Raw genomic sequence first — 19,286 nt, forward strand, 5'->3', positions numbered from 1 at the left:
ACTGGTTTTCTCCAATTAATCTGCTCCAACACATTCAGCCAGCCATGCATTCAGTCAGCCACACCCTAACCAAGAACCACTTCAAAATAGCCCCCATGTCCTCTGGGAGTTTAACCATTTTTTTTGTTTCACTTATTATCTAAGCACACTAAAAGAAACATTCTAATCAAAATATAACAGAACTTTACATGGTTTTATTTATACATTACTGGTAAAGAAAGCAAACTTTATATAAAAAGTTTTATACAAATAAAAAAGTCCTTGGCTAGGTACAGCCAATTATGTGTGTGTATACACCCAAACATACACACACACACACACACACACAAAGTATTTTACATCATTATAATTATACATACTTACAGATACACTATTTAAATTATTTTACAATTTATCAAAATGAGAACAGGCAATTAGAAAAGCAAATAAAAATGGATGAAACAAACTAAATAATGGTTAAGCTTAAAATTCTACAAAACTATTTTTAAAAATCTAGAAAAGCAAGTCATTTCTTTGAAATATCAAAACTAAGGTTTCAATACTGTTTTGTTGTTGCTTTTATCTTAATAACAAGTTCTAACCTGTTTAAAAATAAATATCGTGACCAATAACAGGTAAGCAAATCAGACTGATGTCAGGAGCAAGGTGAACATGCTGGCTTGAGATTAAGAGTCAGCAAGTTATGACAAATGCAGATTATTATCTGGTAATCAAATGTCATAAAACTGCCCTCTCCTTCCCCATTAAAAACATGAAGAATTCCAAGCTTCTGTGTAGTTTGCAATATCAATTAAGACTCCAAGGAATTCAGCAACTTATCTGTAATGTAAGAAAATGCTAAAGTTATGATTCTATTTTTCTGATATGACCATCTCATAAAGTGTTGTTCTTTTAAATGAGTTCGACTTAGATAATAAATATTGGTGGTTAAAGAACTAGCTTTTTACAGACTCAGTTTGGTAACTTTATCATTACACTCTGATTTTGATAAGAATGTAATGAGACTATAGTACCTGAAGGAAAAAAAAATCAGTTAAGAAACAAACTAGGGATTGGGATTGACATATATACACTAATATGTATAAAATAGATAACTAATAAGAACCTGCTGTATAAAAAATAAATTAAAAAAAAACTAGGAATGAAATAACCCACTATTTGTGCTATCATGCAAGCAAATAAAATCTCAAGTACCAAATCCATTAAAAGATTGTAGATTTGTAATGGAATTTGGAAAATTCAAACTAATAAGTGTCATTTCCAGATACAAGTTAGTTCGTTCATGAAGGGAACATTATCTTCAACAAGAGAACGGAAGTCATATTTTAAGATAACGTTCAAATAAAACAAAAAAAACCTCAGTTTAATTTTCTAAAGGCAGTGAAAAATTTACAGCATAGTGAATCTGAAAAAAACCAGGCCATTTTTGCATCAGACTATTGTTTAAAGGTTCTTTATAATAAGCTTTTTCTTCAAATTCCTCATTATTCAATCTTACATTCTGAATTATATAAACAGAATTTTAATGTCAGAGTACACTACTAAATACCTTTTGAAGATTTCATTAACAAACTAGTTGCTTTGAGGGGATACTGAAATTAACAGATGATCTAAAGACAGTAATTTACACTGGGTTTAGAAACAGATTTTTATAACTCAAAAGTATTCAGAACCCTTCACAATGAGATCAATGTCCAAATATGGTTCTTCTTCAGAGTTAGTTTCATTTAAAGTTGGGCATTCTGGATTCAAATAATTATGACTACAAATCAACTGAAAAATAGTGATATGTTAAATATCTTTATAATTTTCCTTACATAGAAGTCCAAAATATTTAAGCAATTGGCTCAGGTCTTATAGGAAACACCTGATAAACATTATTGCCTTAATAAACCCATATAAGAATGGCCTAAAGAAACATGTCTGTGAACATTATTAATAATGTAACATGGTAAATCATGTCACCTCTTCAGATGACAATGGACTTCATGTTTATAAATGTATGTTTTGTATTTTAAAGCATTTTAGCACTCCTAATTAAAAATGTAAAAAATGTCAAATTACAATGACTGCACAGATTTCACTGGCTATGAAATATAATGCTATTCAAGAATGTTTTCTTTCCTTTTTTTGGCTGAGCCATGCAGCACACAAGATCTTAGTTCCCCGACCAGGGACAGAACCCAGGCCCCTGGCAGTGGAAACACAGAGTCCTAACCGCTGGGCCACCAGGGAATTCCCTCAAGAATGTTTTGTTCTTCTTCATCGATAAAAATTTATTATCAATCATCAAATGCATTTCCCCCCACTTTAGACTCATCAACACTCAGAAGGCTGAGGAGAGATGCTGATCTGAACTGCAGCAGGCTTCACTGACCACGTCCCTGTGGATGAGGTGCCTTAGAAGCCTGAACGAGCAACCATTCTCCAACCTGTGACTGAAACAGGAACTCAACTGGATGTCTCTCACCCACCACTCACATCTTCAATGACTAACAGGCCATTAATTGCACAGGTACAGTGTCAAACATTTACTTTACTAGCTTCCGGTAGTGTAACCATTAACTACCTGCATTTTGACTTTTCAAAGAGCTTCATTAGCTGCTGGAATCTTTCTGAGACCTGAAAAATTTTAAATGAGGGTTAATTATAAATATCTCAATAATTTTTTTTTATCTTTGATGAATATTTTCACAAACCATCTAAAGACAGAGAAAGTTACCCTTAATTATAAAGGTAAAGTAATAGTTAGAAAAACAAAATATCTTCATAATAAAGGTAATTGCTAGTTTAACTTTTCAATATCAAACTTTCTTAAACAAGCAAATATCATTACAAAATTGCTCGAGATCAAATAAGTAAATGGCAAAACAACAGAATAAAGAATTTGGATTGTTTCAAAATTCTTCCACGATCACCAAGTTTTTAACAGTCTTTTTTTTTTTTTTTGGCTGCACCACGCAGCTTGTGGGATCTTAGTTCCCAACCAGGGATTGAACCCATGCTCTCGGCAGTGAAAGCATGGAGTCCTAACTACTGGAACACTGGGGAATTCTCCAAAGAGCCATACTTTTAAAGAAGTTGGCTAAAAAATAGCTATATATTTTAAACACATTAAAAATCAAATCTAAATATTTAGAGTAGTAACATCTGTGAAACATTAGAGATGTAAAACTGGGGTAGTTACCTGATATGGATTTTTATTCAACTTGGCAGCTAAATGAGAAAATGTTTTCAACGATGGCCCTTTTTTCTGACACTCCAGTAAAATTTCCCGGTCATCATTTCTGAAGGGGGAAAAATGTTATTTAACTTTTGTAAGTTCGAACAGAAAGGTAACAAAAATTCCACTGCCTTACTATCTACCAATAAGAGTTGACATTTTTATTAAAACCCATAAAAAAAGAACAAGTATATATACTAAAATATGGACAATGGTTATCTCTGAGAGATAAAAATAAGATTATGGATGATTTTAATCTTTGACTTCATACATATTTCCCAAATTTTCTAAAACAAATACTAATGCATGTCTCTAATGACAAAATAAGAGATTTTTAAAAATTCTACCGGTAGTGTGTATAGTACTTTAAAAATTAGGGCCCAAATGTGATCACAGACTTGATAAGCGAGAAGAACCAAAAAGTAACACAGAGGCCAGATCTTCTAATGCCCAGACCTCTGCTTTTTCTACATGGTCTGAACCAATGTGTGTTATTACAGTCTCTGAGATTTTATTACCATCTGCAGGTTACCTGACATGAAGGCATAGAGGACTGAGGTCTTAAACAAACTTGATCACCAATTTCAACAAAATTCAGTCTCTCTCATTATGCACTCCAGCCTGTCTAGAGAGCATGCACCTCTGGTTCAATGGTTCCCAGCTGTGGTCACCCTGACATCCGAAATGGGGTCTTTCAATCCGCATTTCTTAAAAATCTCACATAAAAGTCAAAAGTACAACCTGTTTTTGAAGCTTCTAATTTTGGGGGAAAACTCAAATTACAAACACCCACACTTTCTGTCCTATTCACCACCTGTCATTCCTCCTTTCTAAAATGTGCGTATACCAGGCTCCTTACAAATGAAAGAATTTTTCTTTTTCACTGTAAAGTGACGTTAAAAACATAATGAAAAGTTCTGTCCACGGTGCTAGTACCCATCGCTGGTTAAGAGCCACTGCTCTAGACTGTTCTACAGTACAGCTGGGTTGTATCCTAGAATGTATCTTCTACCAACTTTGGCCACTTCTGAAGTAAGCCATCACTTTCCCTATTTTAAGATGGGATAAAACGATGATGACATGACAGAACAGATTTCTGGTATCTCAAAATTTCCTGGTGATTTACTAGTCTCATTAGATTCTTACCTTGTCCACGAAACTATAATTTCTCCCTTCTTTTTAATAACATTCTTTGCAGAAAGGCTTGTAAGAGAAGTGGCAGATGCTGCTGATGCATCCTTAGTCCCTGGGCTTTCCTTTAACGACGAGGGATCTTTAGTTACTACAGGGACCTTTTTCTTACTGGCTTTCTTTCGGTGAGCGTCACCATTCTCACCAGAATCTTGGGTAATTTTCTTGGTCTTTTCCCTGCCAGTTAAGTCTGCTTCCTTTCTCTGTTTTTTCTGAGAAGGATTTAGATCAGAAAGATTTTTCCTCTTTTTGTGAGCATTATCCAAAGCCCCAGGCAACTCTGAACTATCAGAATTTGATGCCAACTCTGATTTTAAATCAACCTTTTTCACTTCACCCGAACTGGGAAATTCCGAGGTTAAATCGATACAGGCTTCCTCAACAACGCATTTTAAAGGCCTGTTTGCCACTTGCACCTTTTCTTCCTTTGAGTTATCTTCATCTACACATATCACCTGACACCCCAAGTCTTCAACAGCTAAAGCAGGACAGTTATCTTCATTTTTACTGTCACTTGAAACATCTTGTGTCAAATCAATAAAAGCATCTACAGTATCAGGCTGCATATTGTCTAATACTGGAACATTTTGATCCACACTGCTTCCAGAACATCCCAACTGCTCAATATTTAAAACTGTTACTTCTACGAATTCCCCCAACTTTTTGGTCTCGGTGACTGGATCTTTTGTGAGGTCTATATATGTGTTTGGAAGATGATCCTCGACAGAATGTGGAATTTCTTCCATTGGAGGCAATTCTTCAACGCTTTCAGGTACTTTTGGTTCCCATACTTGATGCAACTTGAAACATTCTTCAGCTACTTCAGTACTATGAACTACTTTACCTGAAGCATCTTTAAGAAATTCATATATATCGGGAACCTCTGTTTGTATCATACAGTCCTGTTCTTCATGAACTGATGTACTGCTATCAACATTTTTACTGGAAATTTTCAATTCCTCCACAGATTTAAAAACTCTGTACTGACATGAAATATATTTTTTCTCCACTGCTTCATCAGCTTCCTTTTCCACTCTTGGCAAAGATTCATCAGCCACCATATTCTGTTTATGACTAGGGGAGGTAGATGGTGCCGCACGGCGTATTTTCACAATGAAATGATCATTGGACTTTTCCATTATGACAGCGTGCATGGGTAGATTAGGGTGGTACTGAAAGCCTGGAGCAATAGACCGGCTTGTCCATGAGGAAGAACAACTTGATTTACTGCTTGAATTATCGGACTCCAGGGCTAAATGAATGTCCTGTTCAGATGCATCCTCTTCCTCAAGTAAGGCATCTTCACTAAAATGGGCACTAATAACTTCTTCGGGCGTTGAATTAGACGAAACATCTGACTTTAAGAAACTGAGATGACCATCTGACTTCAGAGGTGATGGTACTGTTAAAGAGACTGCTAGATCTTCAAGAAGTATGGAGGAAACACAGGGCTTGCTCTTTTCTGAACTACATACATTATCTTTACTTAAAGCTATGTTAGTGGACACTTCAAACATACAACTTTCATCCAACACATCAGGATGAACTGGCAATGAAAGCCCTGAAGACAGAGACGGACCTTTCTCAGATGACAATAATGACCAATTATCATCACTAATCACCTTAGGACAGGGAGAAACCACCCCTGAAACGAGTTCTTCCGTTGTACAAACTGGTAGAGATTCACATTTAACAGTCTCTGGCATCTGTTTCTCTGGTGTCTTTAACTCCCACTCACTTTTCTCGTTACAGTTAACACTGTTGTCCAAAAGATCAGAACCTTGCAACAAACTTTTAAATATCTCTCCCATCTGTGCATCACTCACTAAATTAAAAGTAAGGCTAGATGCTTGCTGCTCAGTAAGAATCTCAAAACTGCGTTCTGGCTTCAAAGCAGCATGCTGGGATGCCTGTGTGTCCTCTATGGTGCTACCTTCCATTTTTCCTGCCTTTGGGGTGCTCGGGCAGTTTGGTTCCAAGGAAGCCTCTTCAAATTGAGAGCTCTTAATATTACCAAAGCAAGTGTTAGTACTTTTTTTAATGTTGTGCTTTACTGTGTTAATACTGGAATTATTTTGCTCTTGATGTTTTTCCTCAGATTTTTTACAACGTACTAAAGACTTAGAGTAACCAGAATCTTCTGATTTGGGGGATTTCTCCTTCAACGTTTCTTTGCTGGAGCTGCCTACATTCCCCTTCTGACAACTGGAATATTGTGCTTTCTCTTTCTTTATCTTTTCAAGTTTTCCTTCGTCACTGTCACTGCCAATGTTTATGGAGTCACAAAACTTTACTAAGATTTTCTTAAGCTTTGTAAACAAATGATCAAGTTGTTCATCTACAAATTTCCACAGTTTTTTTTTCATATCTGGTAGCTGCTGTTCAAATAAACGATCCACGATGCCATTCTTTTTAACTTGCTTAAGTTTGGATTCTACAACATCACAGAGATTCTTCTGTAAAGTAGTCACTGACTTAGAGATTTTGGATAAGTCAAGGTGTTTAATTAGTGATGTAAAACTCAAAATTGCTGACTCAATAATCCTATGAAACTGTATTAATGAAAATTTGACCTTGAATTTCATATAATTTTTCCTTACGTGTTTTCTTATCATTCGTAACATGTGCACAACCTCTCGGACAGAAGAGGGTGCAGCAATAATTGGAACTATTTTTTCCAGGCTGGAAGTGCTCACTGACCTATCTTTCTTCTCTGTTTTTGAAGATCTGCTAGATTCAGTTCGTCTCTTATTCCATTTGCTTTTGGTCTGATGGATTTTTATAGAAGATATCTTCCTGTTGTCTTTATCCAAATGCACAGTGCTTTTCCTACTTCCTGGGCTAGTTTTTGTGTTCTGCACTTCAGCAGAAGCTCTTGGGTTGGTACTTTTGTCAAAACGTTTTTGTGGTTCAGATTTTTCACTGTCGCTTATAATTTCTCCTTCTTCTAATTCATCTAAAGATGAATTCTTGTGGGAGTCTGCTTCTGTAAATTTGTCAGATTTGCAAATTGGCTTTTGATTTTCCTTATTGAGATCAGACTGACTCTTGGACGTAGAATGAGCTAAATTTGGTGGAAACACATCTGTGGAAGAAAAAAGCATATTATAGTCACATGACTACCGAGTCTTTGTCATTTAACATTTCCATACTAAATATAACAAAAAATTAAATGTTGAGGCAATTTATTATTTTAATAGCTTTTACACTATTTACACTATATTACTCTAACACTTACTCATGTCATTGGTCTTTACTGGTCTCAGAAAGTGCCTGACAATAGTGATAGTATAGAATTTGGTCATTTGGATAACCAGCAGCCAACTGTTCAGGTTTCTTTACTTGAGGTTAGCAGCATCACCTACTCTATGCCATTTGATGATGGCTTTTGGACAACAAAAATATACCTGAAAGCAAGCAAGGAGTATTTGAAACAATCTGTTCTACCATTCCCTTTTGTTGTATAAGTAAGAATTACCTAAATCTAGACTAAAGGCTCAATGTACATTTCTAGGTAACAACAAAGGTCTGAATAATAATTCTCAAATAAAAAGCACTAACAAAATAATGCCATTTGCAGCAACATGGATGGACCTAGAGATTGTCATACCGAGTGAAGTTAAGTTAGACACAGAAAGACAAATATCATATGATATCACTTATATGTGGAATCTAAAAAAAAAGGGTACAAATGAATTTATTTACAAAAGAAAAGTAGAGTCACAGATGCAGAAAACAAACTTATGGTTACCAGGGGATAAGGGCAGGGAGGAATAAATTGGAAGGCTGGGATTGACATAAACACACTACTATATATAAAATAGATAACTAATAAGAACCTGCTGTACAGCACAGGGAACTCTACTCAATACTCTGTAATGGCCTATACAGGAAAAGAATCTAAAAAAAAAGAATGGATATATGTATATGTATAACTGATTCACTTTGCTGCACACCTAAAACTAACACAACATTGTAAATCAACTATACACCAATAAAAATTTTAAAAATAAAAATAAATATCAATAAATAAATTAAAAGCACTGATTCATCTTGACATATTCTACACTTTCACAAAAATATAAGTTATAGGAGATAATATAAACTATTACCTTTATGACTGTTATTATATAATGGAACTCGAGATGGGCTTTCCAGTCTAAGAACTTTTGCTACAGGTCTCACGGGACTATTCAGAGGACTGATAGCTTCTGGAATAGGTCTCAGCTGATTAAGGTCAATGCTCAGAACCGAGTTCTCATCGTCATGATATACTGAGTTTGCTTCACCAATTTCCATTCTGTGGTCCGTTAACTCAGTCTGCTGAAGTGAAGATTCTGGAGTCTCTTTAGGTAAGCAAGGCTCCAAGTGACAAGACTTACTCTCAACCAGTGGTGCATCTACAAGAGAAGGCTCAAGGTTTCGTTTACCATCCTCTGAAAGGACTGTTGGCAAAATGACAGTTTCTTCAATTGAAGGCTGCAAAATGCTTTCATTGGATTTGGTCACTTTGGTTGAAAAAGCCTCCTTCATTTCTGTATCTTCGGAAATACTACAAGAATTTAAGTCATCGTTTCTTTTGGTATCCAATTCCAAACCAAAGTTTTGAGAAACATTTGTTTGTACTGTGTCCATTACCACAGGAACTGCTGCCCGGGCACCATTAATGGTCTGTTCCATTTCTGTTGATGATGGAAACAAGGATTCTGTTTGTTGCATTTCCACAGATGCTGAGAAGGAAATCTCTGTGCCACAAATGGGCATCTCACAATGCACAGTATTCGCAACAGATTTAATGAACAAACTATTTTCTTTTTCTCTTTTCCTTTCTGAAACACTGGTCCTGGGTTCAGATGCTGCTGTAAGAGCATCCTTTGGTTCCAATAACTCTGATTTGGTTTCTTCTGTGATATGTTCACTGACAGAGGGAATACATGTCACAGTTTTAGCCTGCATCAAGGACTCCAAATCACATATGTCACTAGATTTGGGAGTATCGGTTATTTTATGCTGATTTTCCTGAGAAACAGGCTGCTTTTTAGCAGGAGAAAGAGTTAAGTTCAATTTTTCCATAAAGCTTAACTTTAAGTCTTTGTTTTGTGTTTCATTTGAACCATTTGCAGCTTTAACTGCTGGTTCTTTATTATCCACTCCTTCAGAAACATCATTATTAGAGACGTCACCATTATCATTTTTTGGCTCATTCTGTTTCTTTAAATCTGTAGCGGTTTTCTTAGTCTCTCTGTTTGTCTTCTGCAGATGTTCTGCAGGTACTCTTTTTTCGTTTCTCATATGCCTGTTTTCTTCTTTGCCCTCTTGTTCTCTTTTCCGCTTATCTTCAGTTCTATGCCTTTCTACCCTTAGAGGTGCATTTTCCCATTGGTGCACAGCGTCAACTTCCTTGGAGTCAATGTGTTTGTGAGTCCTATTGGTTGAAAGAGAGGACGGACATCTTCCTTCTTGAAAACTATGATTACTTACAGCTCTGTCTCTTTTACAATCTTCCCGGTCTCTTCTCTCTTCTGGATGGTATTTACTTGAATTATGAGAAGATTTTGCTAGTTCCTTCTTGGAATAAGGAAGCAATGCTCGTTCAGATCTCTTCCAATGATCCTGGTCTTTTACTACTGACTTAGGTTTTTGATCAACTTTCCTTTCTTCTTTGTCTTGTGACTTAAGTTCTTTTCTATTTATATTTTGTGATCTTTCACTTTGTCTTTCGAGTTTTTTGTCACTTTGAGATTCTAGTCGAGTGTGTGACCTGTCTCTAGAGCTTTCTTTCTCCCAAGAAGAGCTACTGCGTTCATTTTTATAATCCAAATCTGTGTTACTTTTAAACTTTGAATTTTTGCTTTCAGCCTTTGGTTCGCCTTTACTATATTTCTCAGGACGTCCTTGTAGCCTCTGACTGGCCTCTATGTTCCTCGGTTCACCATCACCACAGCTACTGTTCAAGACTTTTCGTATTCTGTCAGTCCCTCTGCAGTACTGGCTATGTCTACTATCTTTCCTCCCTCTTCTGTGATCCTCATTGGAACTACCCTCACCAACCTGATAATGGGAACGTGACCAAATGCCATTGGTGGAGTGTTTTTCAACAGATGTAGGCAAATGTGAAGTGCCCTTTTTTTCAGAATGTGATTTTCCTTCCTTTTCGAGGTGTGGCAGTGAAGTGCTATAATGTACGTCTTTAGAAACATCACTTTTCACTCTGTGATCAGTCTTTGAACAATCATCCAAATGGAGAGATCTGGATTTAAGACCTTTTGTTTTAACTATATCTGGTGTCCTTGAAGTTTTATGAGTATTTCGAAGATGTGGAAACTCAGACAATCTATTGAGAAATAGAAATTAACACGAAAAAAACAAAGTTAATTCCTTTTTAATAATCCAAGGTTTAATCACATGTGATACACTTTAAAACTGGGGGGCCCACATACTGGAAAAACTAATTTTACTTTGTATAAAAGAATGAGTAGTAAGGATTTACCAGCTTCCAACGAAATGAGCCAGTTTTTAAAACAAGGAACTCTCTTTCATTTGCTTTGCTCAAACAAAGCCTGGAGGACCTCTCAGTTCTATCCCAGCACTTGCCAATGTCTTTCAGATTGCCTTCAGTACAGGTGCACAACAATCAAACTAACCACAAATTCACTTCTTTTAGAACAAGTGACATTATTTTCTTGCCTTCACTCTAGCCCAACTGAAACATAAGGGAAAGTGAAATCTTGCTGGAGAACAGAGACGATCAAAATACGGCTCTACGTAGCTCCCTATCCTAGTTTTGTTTCACATACAACCCCATAGTAAAAGCCAAAGCGTCAATAGCCATCTTAAAGTGTTACATACTGTGCAAAAAGAAAAACGAATAGAGAATTGTGATTCTTTCCTAGAGGAATGGTGTGTATTTGTTGTTTAAAATAACTCCTAAGGTTTTTAGAAAACTGGCAGTTTTCCTAAAAATAAAATGTAAATAGCTCATTTTAGCTTTTTGTAATAACATAGCCATCTTCCTGAACTTCTATAACTTCCCTGAATTTCCATAAATCTATGCCTGATCAGTACTAAATGTGTAGAGAACATCAAAACTTAAAAGTCTCAGGAATAAGGGAAGATTTTTATAAAACAAGAGGACACAGGAGACATATAACTTAAGGCAATGTGTAGACCTTATGTGGATCTTGTTACAGGCTGAACTGTGTCTCCTCAAAATTTAATCCCCAGTACCTCAAACTAGTGACCTCATTTGAAGACAGGGTCTTTGGAGATAATCAAGTTAAAGTGAGGTCATTAAGGTGGACCCTTATCCAATATCACTAGTGTCCTTATAAAAAAGGGAAATTTGGACAGAGATATATATAAGATTTTATGAAGAGACACAGAAGAAGACAACCATCTACAAGCCAAGGAGAGGCCTGGAACAGACCCATCACACAGCCTGCAGAAGGCATCAATCATACTGACACCTTGATCTTGGACTTCTGGCCTCCATAACTGTGAGACAATAAATTTCTGTTATTTAGGCCACCCAGTTTGTAGTACTCTGTTACGGCAGTCCTAGTAAACTAATAAATAAACTCAAAAAAATAAACATGAGGAGATACCTTTGAGACAACTGGGAAAATGTGAACACAAAAAGCATTAACCATAAAAAAAAAAACGGATTGAATTTCACTAAAATTTAGAACTTTTATTCCTCACAAGACAATAAAGAGAGTGACAGACAAGTCACAGAATGGGAGAAGATGTCTGCAATAAATTTATCCGACAAAGGACTCACATTCAACAAAGCACGCACACATGTAACATTCATCATACTTACTAAAATGTAAGGTCCTAAAAGATAGTTCTAGCCCACAGAGCTCGTAATACACATTTAACGTAACTCCACACTAAATAAAATACTATCAAAAGTTTTGTTTTATCTTTTGTTGTTGTTATCGTTATTTGGCCACGCCATGTAACATGCGGGATCCTAGTTCCCCGACCAGGGATGGAACCCGTGCCCCTGCAGTGGAAGCATGGAGTCTTAACCACAGGACCACCAGGGAAGTCCCAAAAGTTTTATTTTAAAATAAACCTCCGGTGCTTGCTTCGGCAGCACATATACTAAAATAAACCCCCGCATTAAACACTTTCCAGAATTTACACTTTAAAATTTTTATCTTATATCAATATTTCCATTTTTCCTATTAAAAATGCACTTTCAGCAAAATGATAAACATTTACCATTAGAGTACTAGTTGAAGCTCACAAATAAAAAGTGCAGGGGCTTCCCTGGTGGCACAGTGGTTGGGAGTCCGCCTGCCGATGCAAGGGACACGGGTTCATGCCCCGGTCCGGGAAGATTCCACATGCCGTGGAGTGGCTGGGCCCGTGAGCCATGGCCACTGAGCCTGTGCGTCCGGAGCCTGTGCTCCGCAACGGGAGAGGCCATGGCAGTGAGAGGCCCACGTACCGCAAAAAAATAAATAAATAAAAATAAGTGCAAATATTTGACAGAATATTTATTAGATAATGTATCAATATAACCACGTATAACAATCTAATGAAATAACACATCATTTATTCACCCAGTTTCTCTGAATTTTCACTCTATTCAAACATTACACCCCTAGGGCTTCCCTGGTGGCACAAGTGGTTGAGAGTCCGCCTGCCGATGCAGGGGACACGGGTTCATGACCCGGTCGGGGAAGATCCCACATGCCGCGGAGCGGCTGGGCCCGTGAGCCATGGCTACTGAGCCTGCGCGTCTGGAGCCTGTGCTCCGCAATGGGAGAGGCCACAACAGTGAGAGGCCCGCATACCGCAAAAAAAACAAAACAAACAAAAAAATAAACATTATATCCCTCCCCTAAAAGATTCAAATATATATAAAATTTCCCCAACATTTCAGGAATCAATCTTATACTTGTTGCACCTTGTGGGATTTAGATTAGTAAACATACACAACCATCTTTATTTTCAAAAGGCCTAAAATGCTTTATAATATCATATGGTCCACACATAGGATTATCTTCTTTCACTCTTTAAACATTTATTGCCCATGGTAGATATTCAGTAAATGGTGAGGACACAAAGACATGGTTCCTGCTCCCATGAAGTTTACAGTTTAGTGGAAGAGAAGAACACTAATTAAGTGATCCCATTCATGACTTTCTGAACTGCAAGTGTAAATGAAGCTACAAAAAAGAGATCTGACCTAGCCAGTGAGAACAGACAAATGTCCCGCATGAAAAGGATGCTTATGCCGAGACCTGAAGATGAGCAGGTATTTAGCAGGTGGAAGAGAGGAGCATTTCAGGGAGTGGAAACAGTTCATGCAACTCAGAGCTCACGGTACACCCAACAAACTGAAAGAATGCAGGAGATACACTAGAGCGATGATACCTAGGCAAAGGCAGACACTGAAGACAAGGCCTGAAAAGTAGTTTGGGACCATATTGTGAAGAGCTCTGTGGACCAAGTTACGATTTATGATCTTTTATCCTAAGATCAATGAGAAGCCACTGATGTGTTTTAATCAAGAAAAGGGGGGCGGGAATTCCCTGACGGTCTAGTGGTTAGGGTGAGACGCTTTCCCCAGCTTCTCATTTCATTCCTGGGGTCTGGGTTCAATCTCTGGTGGAGGAACTAAGATCCTGCAAGCTGCTCGGCACAGCCCAAAATAAATAAATAAATACATACATAGATCTTTTTTTTTTAAAAAAAAAAGGAAAGAAAAGGAAGGGACAGGGTGTTTCTGTGACAGACGTCCAGAGTTGTGCTTTACAAAGCATCCCGTGGCTTTAATGTCGAGAAACGAGAAATCACAGGCTGGAAAGAGCAAGAGCGGATGCAGAGTTGTGAGCACAAAGACTACTGCCAGTTCAGATGAGAGCTGATGGGCACCAACAACGGTAGAAATGGAAGAGAAATGAACAACTTGAGAGACCATAAAGACATAAAAATCAAAAGGACGTGGTAATGAATTTGGATTTGAAGGATGACCAAGAGCTAAGTGTCAATGATGACTCCTATGCAGGGTGACTATATGTCCCAGTTTGCCAAGCAATGTCAGTGTAATTATTAATAGCCCCTCCTTCTACTCTCAAAAGTACCCTGGTTTGGGCAATACATTAAATGGTCATTCCACCCCTCAGTCACTCTAGCTTGCACAGCTGAATAAATGATGGGGAATCCACTGAGCTAGGAGCAATGCAAGGAGTTCAATCTTAAATTCTGTTGTGGATGAGGTAATTTTGAAAATTTTGTACAGATGTGAAGCAGTATCTACATATAAATGGAACTGACTAGTACAAGTAAGATTACATCATAAGAAAATACTGATAGAGAAAGGAAAGGACATAGTTTTGAGCTTCAAGGAATTCCAACTTAGCCAAGCACAGAAAAATAAATCTCAAGTTAGGAAGAAAACTAAGAATCTTGAAACCCCAAGGGAGAAACTATTTCAAGAAAAGAGGGTCAACTATGTCATATAGTGTATAAAGACAAGTTAAAATGAGAAGTCAAACTATTTGATGAATTTAGTGGTAGTCACAGCTGTTTTGGAGGAAGAGGTCAGAGCAGAATGGGTTCAAGAGTGTGTAGAAATGGGAAGTGGAGAAATGGAGACAGCACGTTTAGATAACTGTTTTGGAGGTCTGACTATCAAGGGGAGGAGAGATATGAAATTCTCTGGAGCCAAATACTGCCCCTAACCAAAAGAGGGAGAGAGAGAAATTAAGTAGAAAATCCATTTAAGAGGGCAAAGAACATATAATTGAGGGACTTCACTGGTGGCCCAGTGGGTAAGACTCCACCCTCCCAATGCAGGGAGCCCAGGTTCAATCCCTGGTCAGGGAACTAGATCCCACACGCATGCCACAACTAAGAGTCCACATGCCTCAACTAAGAAGTCCGCATGCCGCAACTAAAAAGATCCCATGTGCCACAACTAAGACCCGGTGCAGCCAAAATAAATAAGTGTTTTTTTTAAATATATATATATATATATTTTTTAAAGAATATATAATTGACAGATTTTTAAGGGTTGTCTGTTAACAGTATATGACACAGACATCCTCCTGATATTTTAGTAATTTGATGGGCGCCTAGAAGAACCCACAACATACACCACCATCTTCTCAGGACCAAAGGATATCAGAGCAAGATCCCAGTGTATTACAAAACTGAATATATTCAGAGAGGTATGTGGCAATATTCTATTAATAATCATATAGATATCATTATGATAATATACCATTAGAATATTAGTCACTTACTTTTAGTAAAACCTTAAATATTTAATAAAATGCATGATTTTCATTAGCTTTCCAAAGTTAAAAATATTCCATCTAGGGCCTCCCTGGTGGCGCAGTGGTTGAGAGTCCGCCTGCCGATGCAGGGGATACGGGTTCGTGCCCCGGTCTGGGAGGATCCCATATGCCGCGGAGCGGCTGGGCCCGTGAGCCATGGCCGCTGGGCCTGCGCATCCGGAGCCTGTGCTCCGCAACGGGAGAGGCCACAACAGTGAGAGGCCCGCATACCACAAAAAGAAAAAAAAAAAAAAAAAAAAAAAAAATTCCATCTATCAATACCCATGTAATTTACAAACAGATCCATATCCCTCAATCATACCTTTGGTGAAGATTATTTATTTCTTCATCTTTGCGGTTTATTTCCACTCTGGCAGTTTTGATAAGTGCTGAGATATTTTTCTTAAGAGATTGGTTTTCATTTTTTAAGCTGAAATTCTAAACATCATAAAATACATTTAATAAAGTACATATTGATAGGATTATTAAACTATTTATAATAGTTATTGATTACTGAATGCTAACTACATGCCACGCATCACATGTTTTATCTTATGAAATTCTCAAAATAGTCTTAGGAGGAGTACAGTGATGCTCATTATACAAATGGGGAAGCTGAGATTCAAAGAAGAAAACTGGTGCCAAAGAAAAGCTATTTAAAGTGAAACTACTTAAAAGAGGGAACAAAATGAAAAACCAATAAATAACAAGAAAAAAAGTCATTATTTTGAAAATGGGTCATTATTTTGAAGATGATAAAATTTTTATTATATTTAACAAGAGGAGGTTTAACTTGCAACAATGTACTAATTCTCAGGTGAACAAAGAATGAATTGAGGATTGACTGGCTCTTTGGGAGAGAGGGTGAAGGAAGAGAAACAACTTTACCAAAAAATAAAAATCAGAACAAGACAGTACATTCCTGACTTTGCAGCATGATCACAAAAAATGTCTCTCTGGCAAAAATTGTTAAGGCATCACCATTTTTCCCCATCAGCCATTCTAAAGCTTCACGCCTCAAACCATTCTCTTTTAAACCACCTGATACAATCTCTAAGAATTCTCTATTATTTAACTGTTAATTAGCCTAGCAGATCATTTGTCAATATCATTTAACAAATCAAGCAGTTTTCCTTTATCAGTTTCATTGACACCGGAAGTAATGCATGTTTTGCCAGATTTGCTCTTTCATTTAATATTTTTTTAAAAAGTTTCCTTACAACCTGCCAACACTTTAGCATTTTAATTTTAACAAAAATTTTTATTAAATTTTGGTTTTAAAACCTGATAAGGCGGGGACTTCCCTGGTGGCACAGTGGTTAAGAATCTGCCCGTGAATGCAGGGAACACGGGTTCGAGCCCTGGTCCGGGAAGATCCCACATGCCACAGAGCAACTAAGCCCGTGCACCACAACTACTGAGTCTGCGCTCTAGAGCCCACAAGCCACAGCTACTGAGCCTGCATGCCTAGAGCCCGTGCTCCGCAACAAGAGAAGCCGCCACAATGAGAAGCCTGCGCACCGCAACAAAGAGAAGCCCCTGCTCATTGCAACTAGAGAAAGCCCGCACAGCAACAAAGACCCAACACAGCCAAAAATAAATAAATTAATTAAATAAATTAATTTTAAAAAATCTAACAAGGCAAAAATAAAATATTCATTATAATTCTACCTGTGTCTGTATCTCCTTAAACTTTTTCATCAGCTCTTTCATTTGCAGCTGACATTTTCCATATTCTACCTGCAACTGTAAGATACAAAAAGATCAAGCATCATTCTAAATTATTTTCTTAGCTTATATGACATTTCAAAATATTTAAAACTTTGCAAATCAACCCATAAATAAGGGTATATGAGGTCTATTTCTACTAACAGATATTTAGTTAATTACTGGTTTTTAAAGTTGGGCCTACCAATAATGTATTTTCTTTAGTTTCACATTCAATCTCCAAAGTTTAAAATTCAAATAAGGTAGAAAGAAATTTGTCTGCATGAAGTCTTGGGACAAATTATAACTTTGTATAAATCATGAAAAAATAAAATATTTTATCACACTGATTGCCTGTTGAGATTTTATATAGTCAGACACTTAAATTCAATCAAGCAAAATTATAACTAAATTTAGGCAAGCATCCAGAAAACATTATTTTAAAAAGCAAATCTGAAGGCAGAAACTGACTTAAATATTCTTTTAGTCTAAGAGCTGCTTCCCAAACACAGAATCTCTATTCAATAGTAAGCTGATGTCTGCATTTCAGGAGCCACAAAAGAGCAAAGTAACTGTCCTTCAAAATTCTGGTAATCCATACATCATTATATGTTGCCTCCTTTGCAGTTCCTTCTTCAGTCAGGATTTCTTCATATAAATCCAAACAATTTCTGGATGGTACAGAGGATTTGGTAGCACTGTCTAAAACAAACAAACAAAAAAACCTTACATTAAAATATGTATTTCCAGATTCAATGAAATCCCTGTCAAATCTCCAATGGCATTTTTCACAGAAATAGGAAAAACAATCCTAAAATGTGTATGGAACCACAAGACTATGAATGACCATAGCAACCTTGAGAAAGAAGATCAAAGCTGGAGGTACGACACTTCCAGATTTCAAACTATAACACTATAGTGATCAAAACTGTATTTTATTGGCATAAAAATAGACATATAGATCAATGGAACAGAATAGAAAGCCCAGAAATAAACCCAGGTATAGATGGTCATAATTTATGACAAAGGAGCCAAGAATATATAATGGGGAAAGGGTGGTCTCTTCAATAAATGATGTTGGGAAAACTGGACAGCCACAAGCAAAAGAATGAAACTGGACCCTTATCTTACAGCACACACAAGAATCAACTTGAAATGAATTAAAGACGTGAATTTAAAACCTGAAACCATACTTAATATCTTGTAATAACCTATAATGGTAAAGAATGTTGGAAATGCCCTGGCGGTCCAGTGGTTAGAACTTCGCACTTCCACTGCAGGAGGCATGGGTTGAATCCCTGGTCATGGAACTAAGATCCCACAAGCAGCGTGGCGTGACCAAAATAAATAAATAATGTAAAAAAAGAATATATATACATGTATAACTGAACCACTTTACTGTACACTTGAAACTAACACATTATAAATCAACTATATTTCAATAAAATTTTTTAAAAAAAACCTGAAACCATAAAATGCCTAGAAAAATAATATATAGGGGGTAAGCTTCTGGACATCGGTCTTGGCAATAATTTTCTGAATTTGACAACAAGAGCAAAGGCAAAAGCAAAAATAAACAAGTGGGACTACATCAAATTAAAAGGCTTCTTTCTGCAGAGCAAAGGAAATCATTAACAAAATAAAAAGACAACTTACGGAATGGGAGAAAATGCTTGCAATTTATATATATATATGTATCTGATTAGAAGTTAATAATAAAATATATAAATTCACACGACTCAACACAAAAAACTAAAAAATGGGCAGAGGAACTGAATAGACATTTTTCCAAAGAAGACATAAATGGCCAACAGGAACATGAAAAGGTACTTAACATCACAAATCATCAGGGAAATGCAAATCAAAAC

General features: G+C 36.8%; 1 protein-coding gene across 4 annotated transcripts in view; it reads right to left on the reverse strand.

Annotated features, from left to right (window-relative positions):
* Positions 1–178: 178 nt before the first annotated feature.
* CASP8AP2 (caspase 8 associated protein 2) overlaps positions 179–19,286 on the reverse strand; it is a 43,053-nt gene continuing 23,945 nt past the window's right edge. For 3 of the 4 annotated variants that reach the window (XM_082633600.1, XM_082633603.1, XM_082633602.1), the window contains exons 4-10: positions 18,020–18,120; positions 17,383–17,457; positions 16,034–16,149; positions 8,527–10,748; positions 4,370–7,499; positions 3,188–3,287; positions 1,788–2,622 (exon numbers count right to left, since the gene is read on the reverse strand). In XM_082633600.1, the coding sequence (XP_082489726.1) occupies positions 2,566–2,622; positions 3,188–3,287; positions 4,370–7,499; positions 8,527–10,748; positions 16,034–16,149; positions 17,383–17,457; positions 18,020–18,120 (5,801 nt within the window). In that variant the 3' untranslated portion in view covers positions 1,788–2,565. Of the gene's footprint in view, positions 820–1,787; positions 2,623–3,187; positions 3,288–4,369; positions 7,500–8,526; positions 10,749–16,033; positions 16,150–17,382; positions 17,458–18,019; positions 18,121–19,286 lie in introns of those variants that run through there. The other variant, XM_082633601.1, reaches the window with a different exon arrangement.

The sequence above is a fragment of the Mesoplodon mirus genome (genome assembly GCF_964341445.2).
Source record: "Mesoplodon mirus genome assembly, chromosome: 10".
Taxonomy (NCBI): Eukaryota; Metazoa; Chordata; class Mammalia; order Artiodactyla; family Ziphiidae; genus Mesoplodon; species Mesoplodon mirus.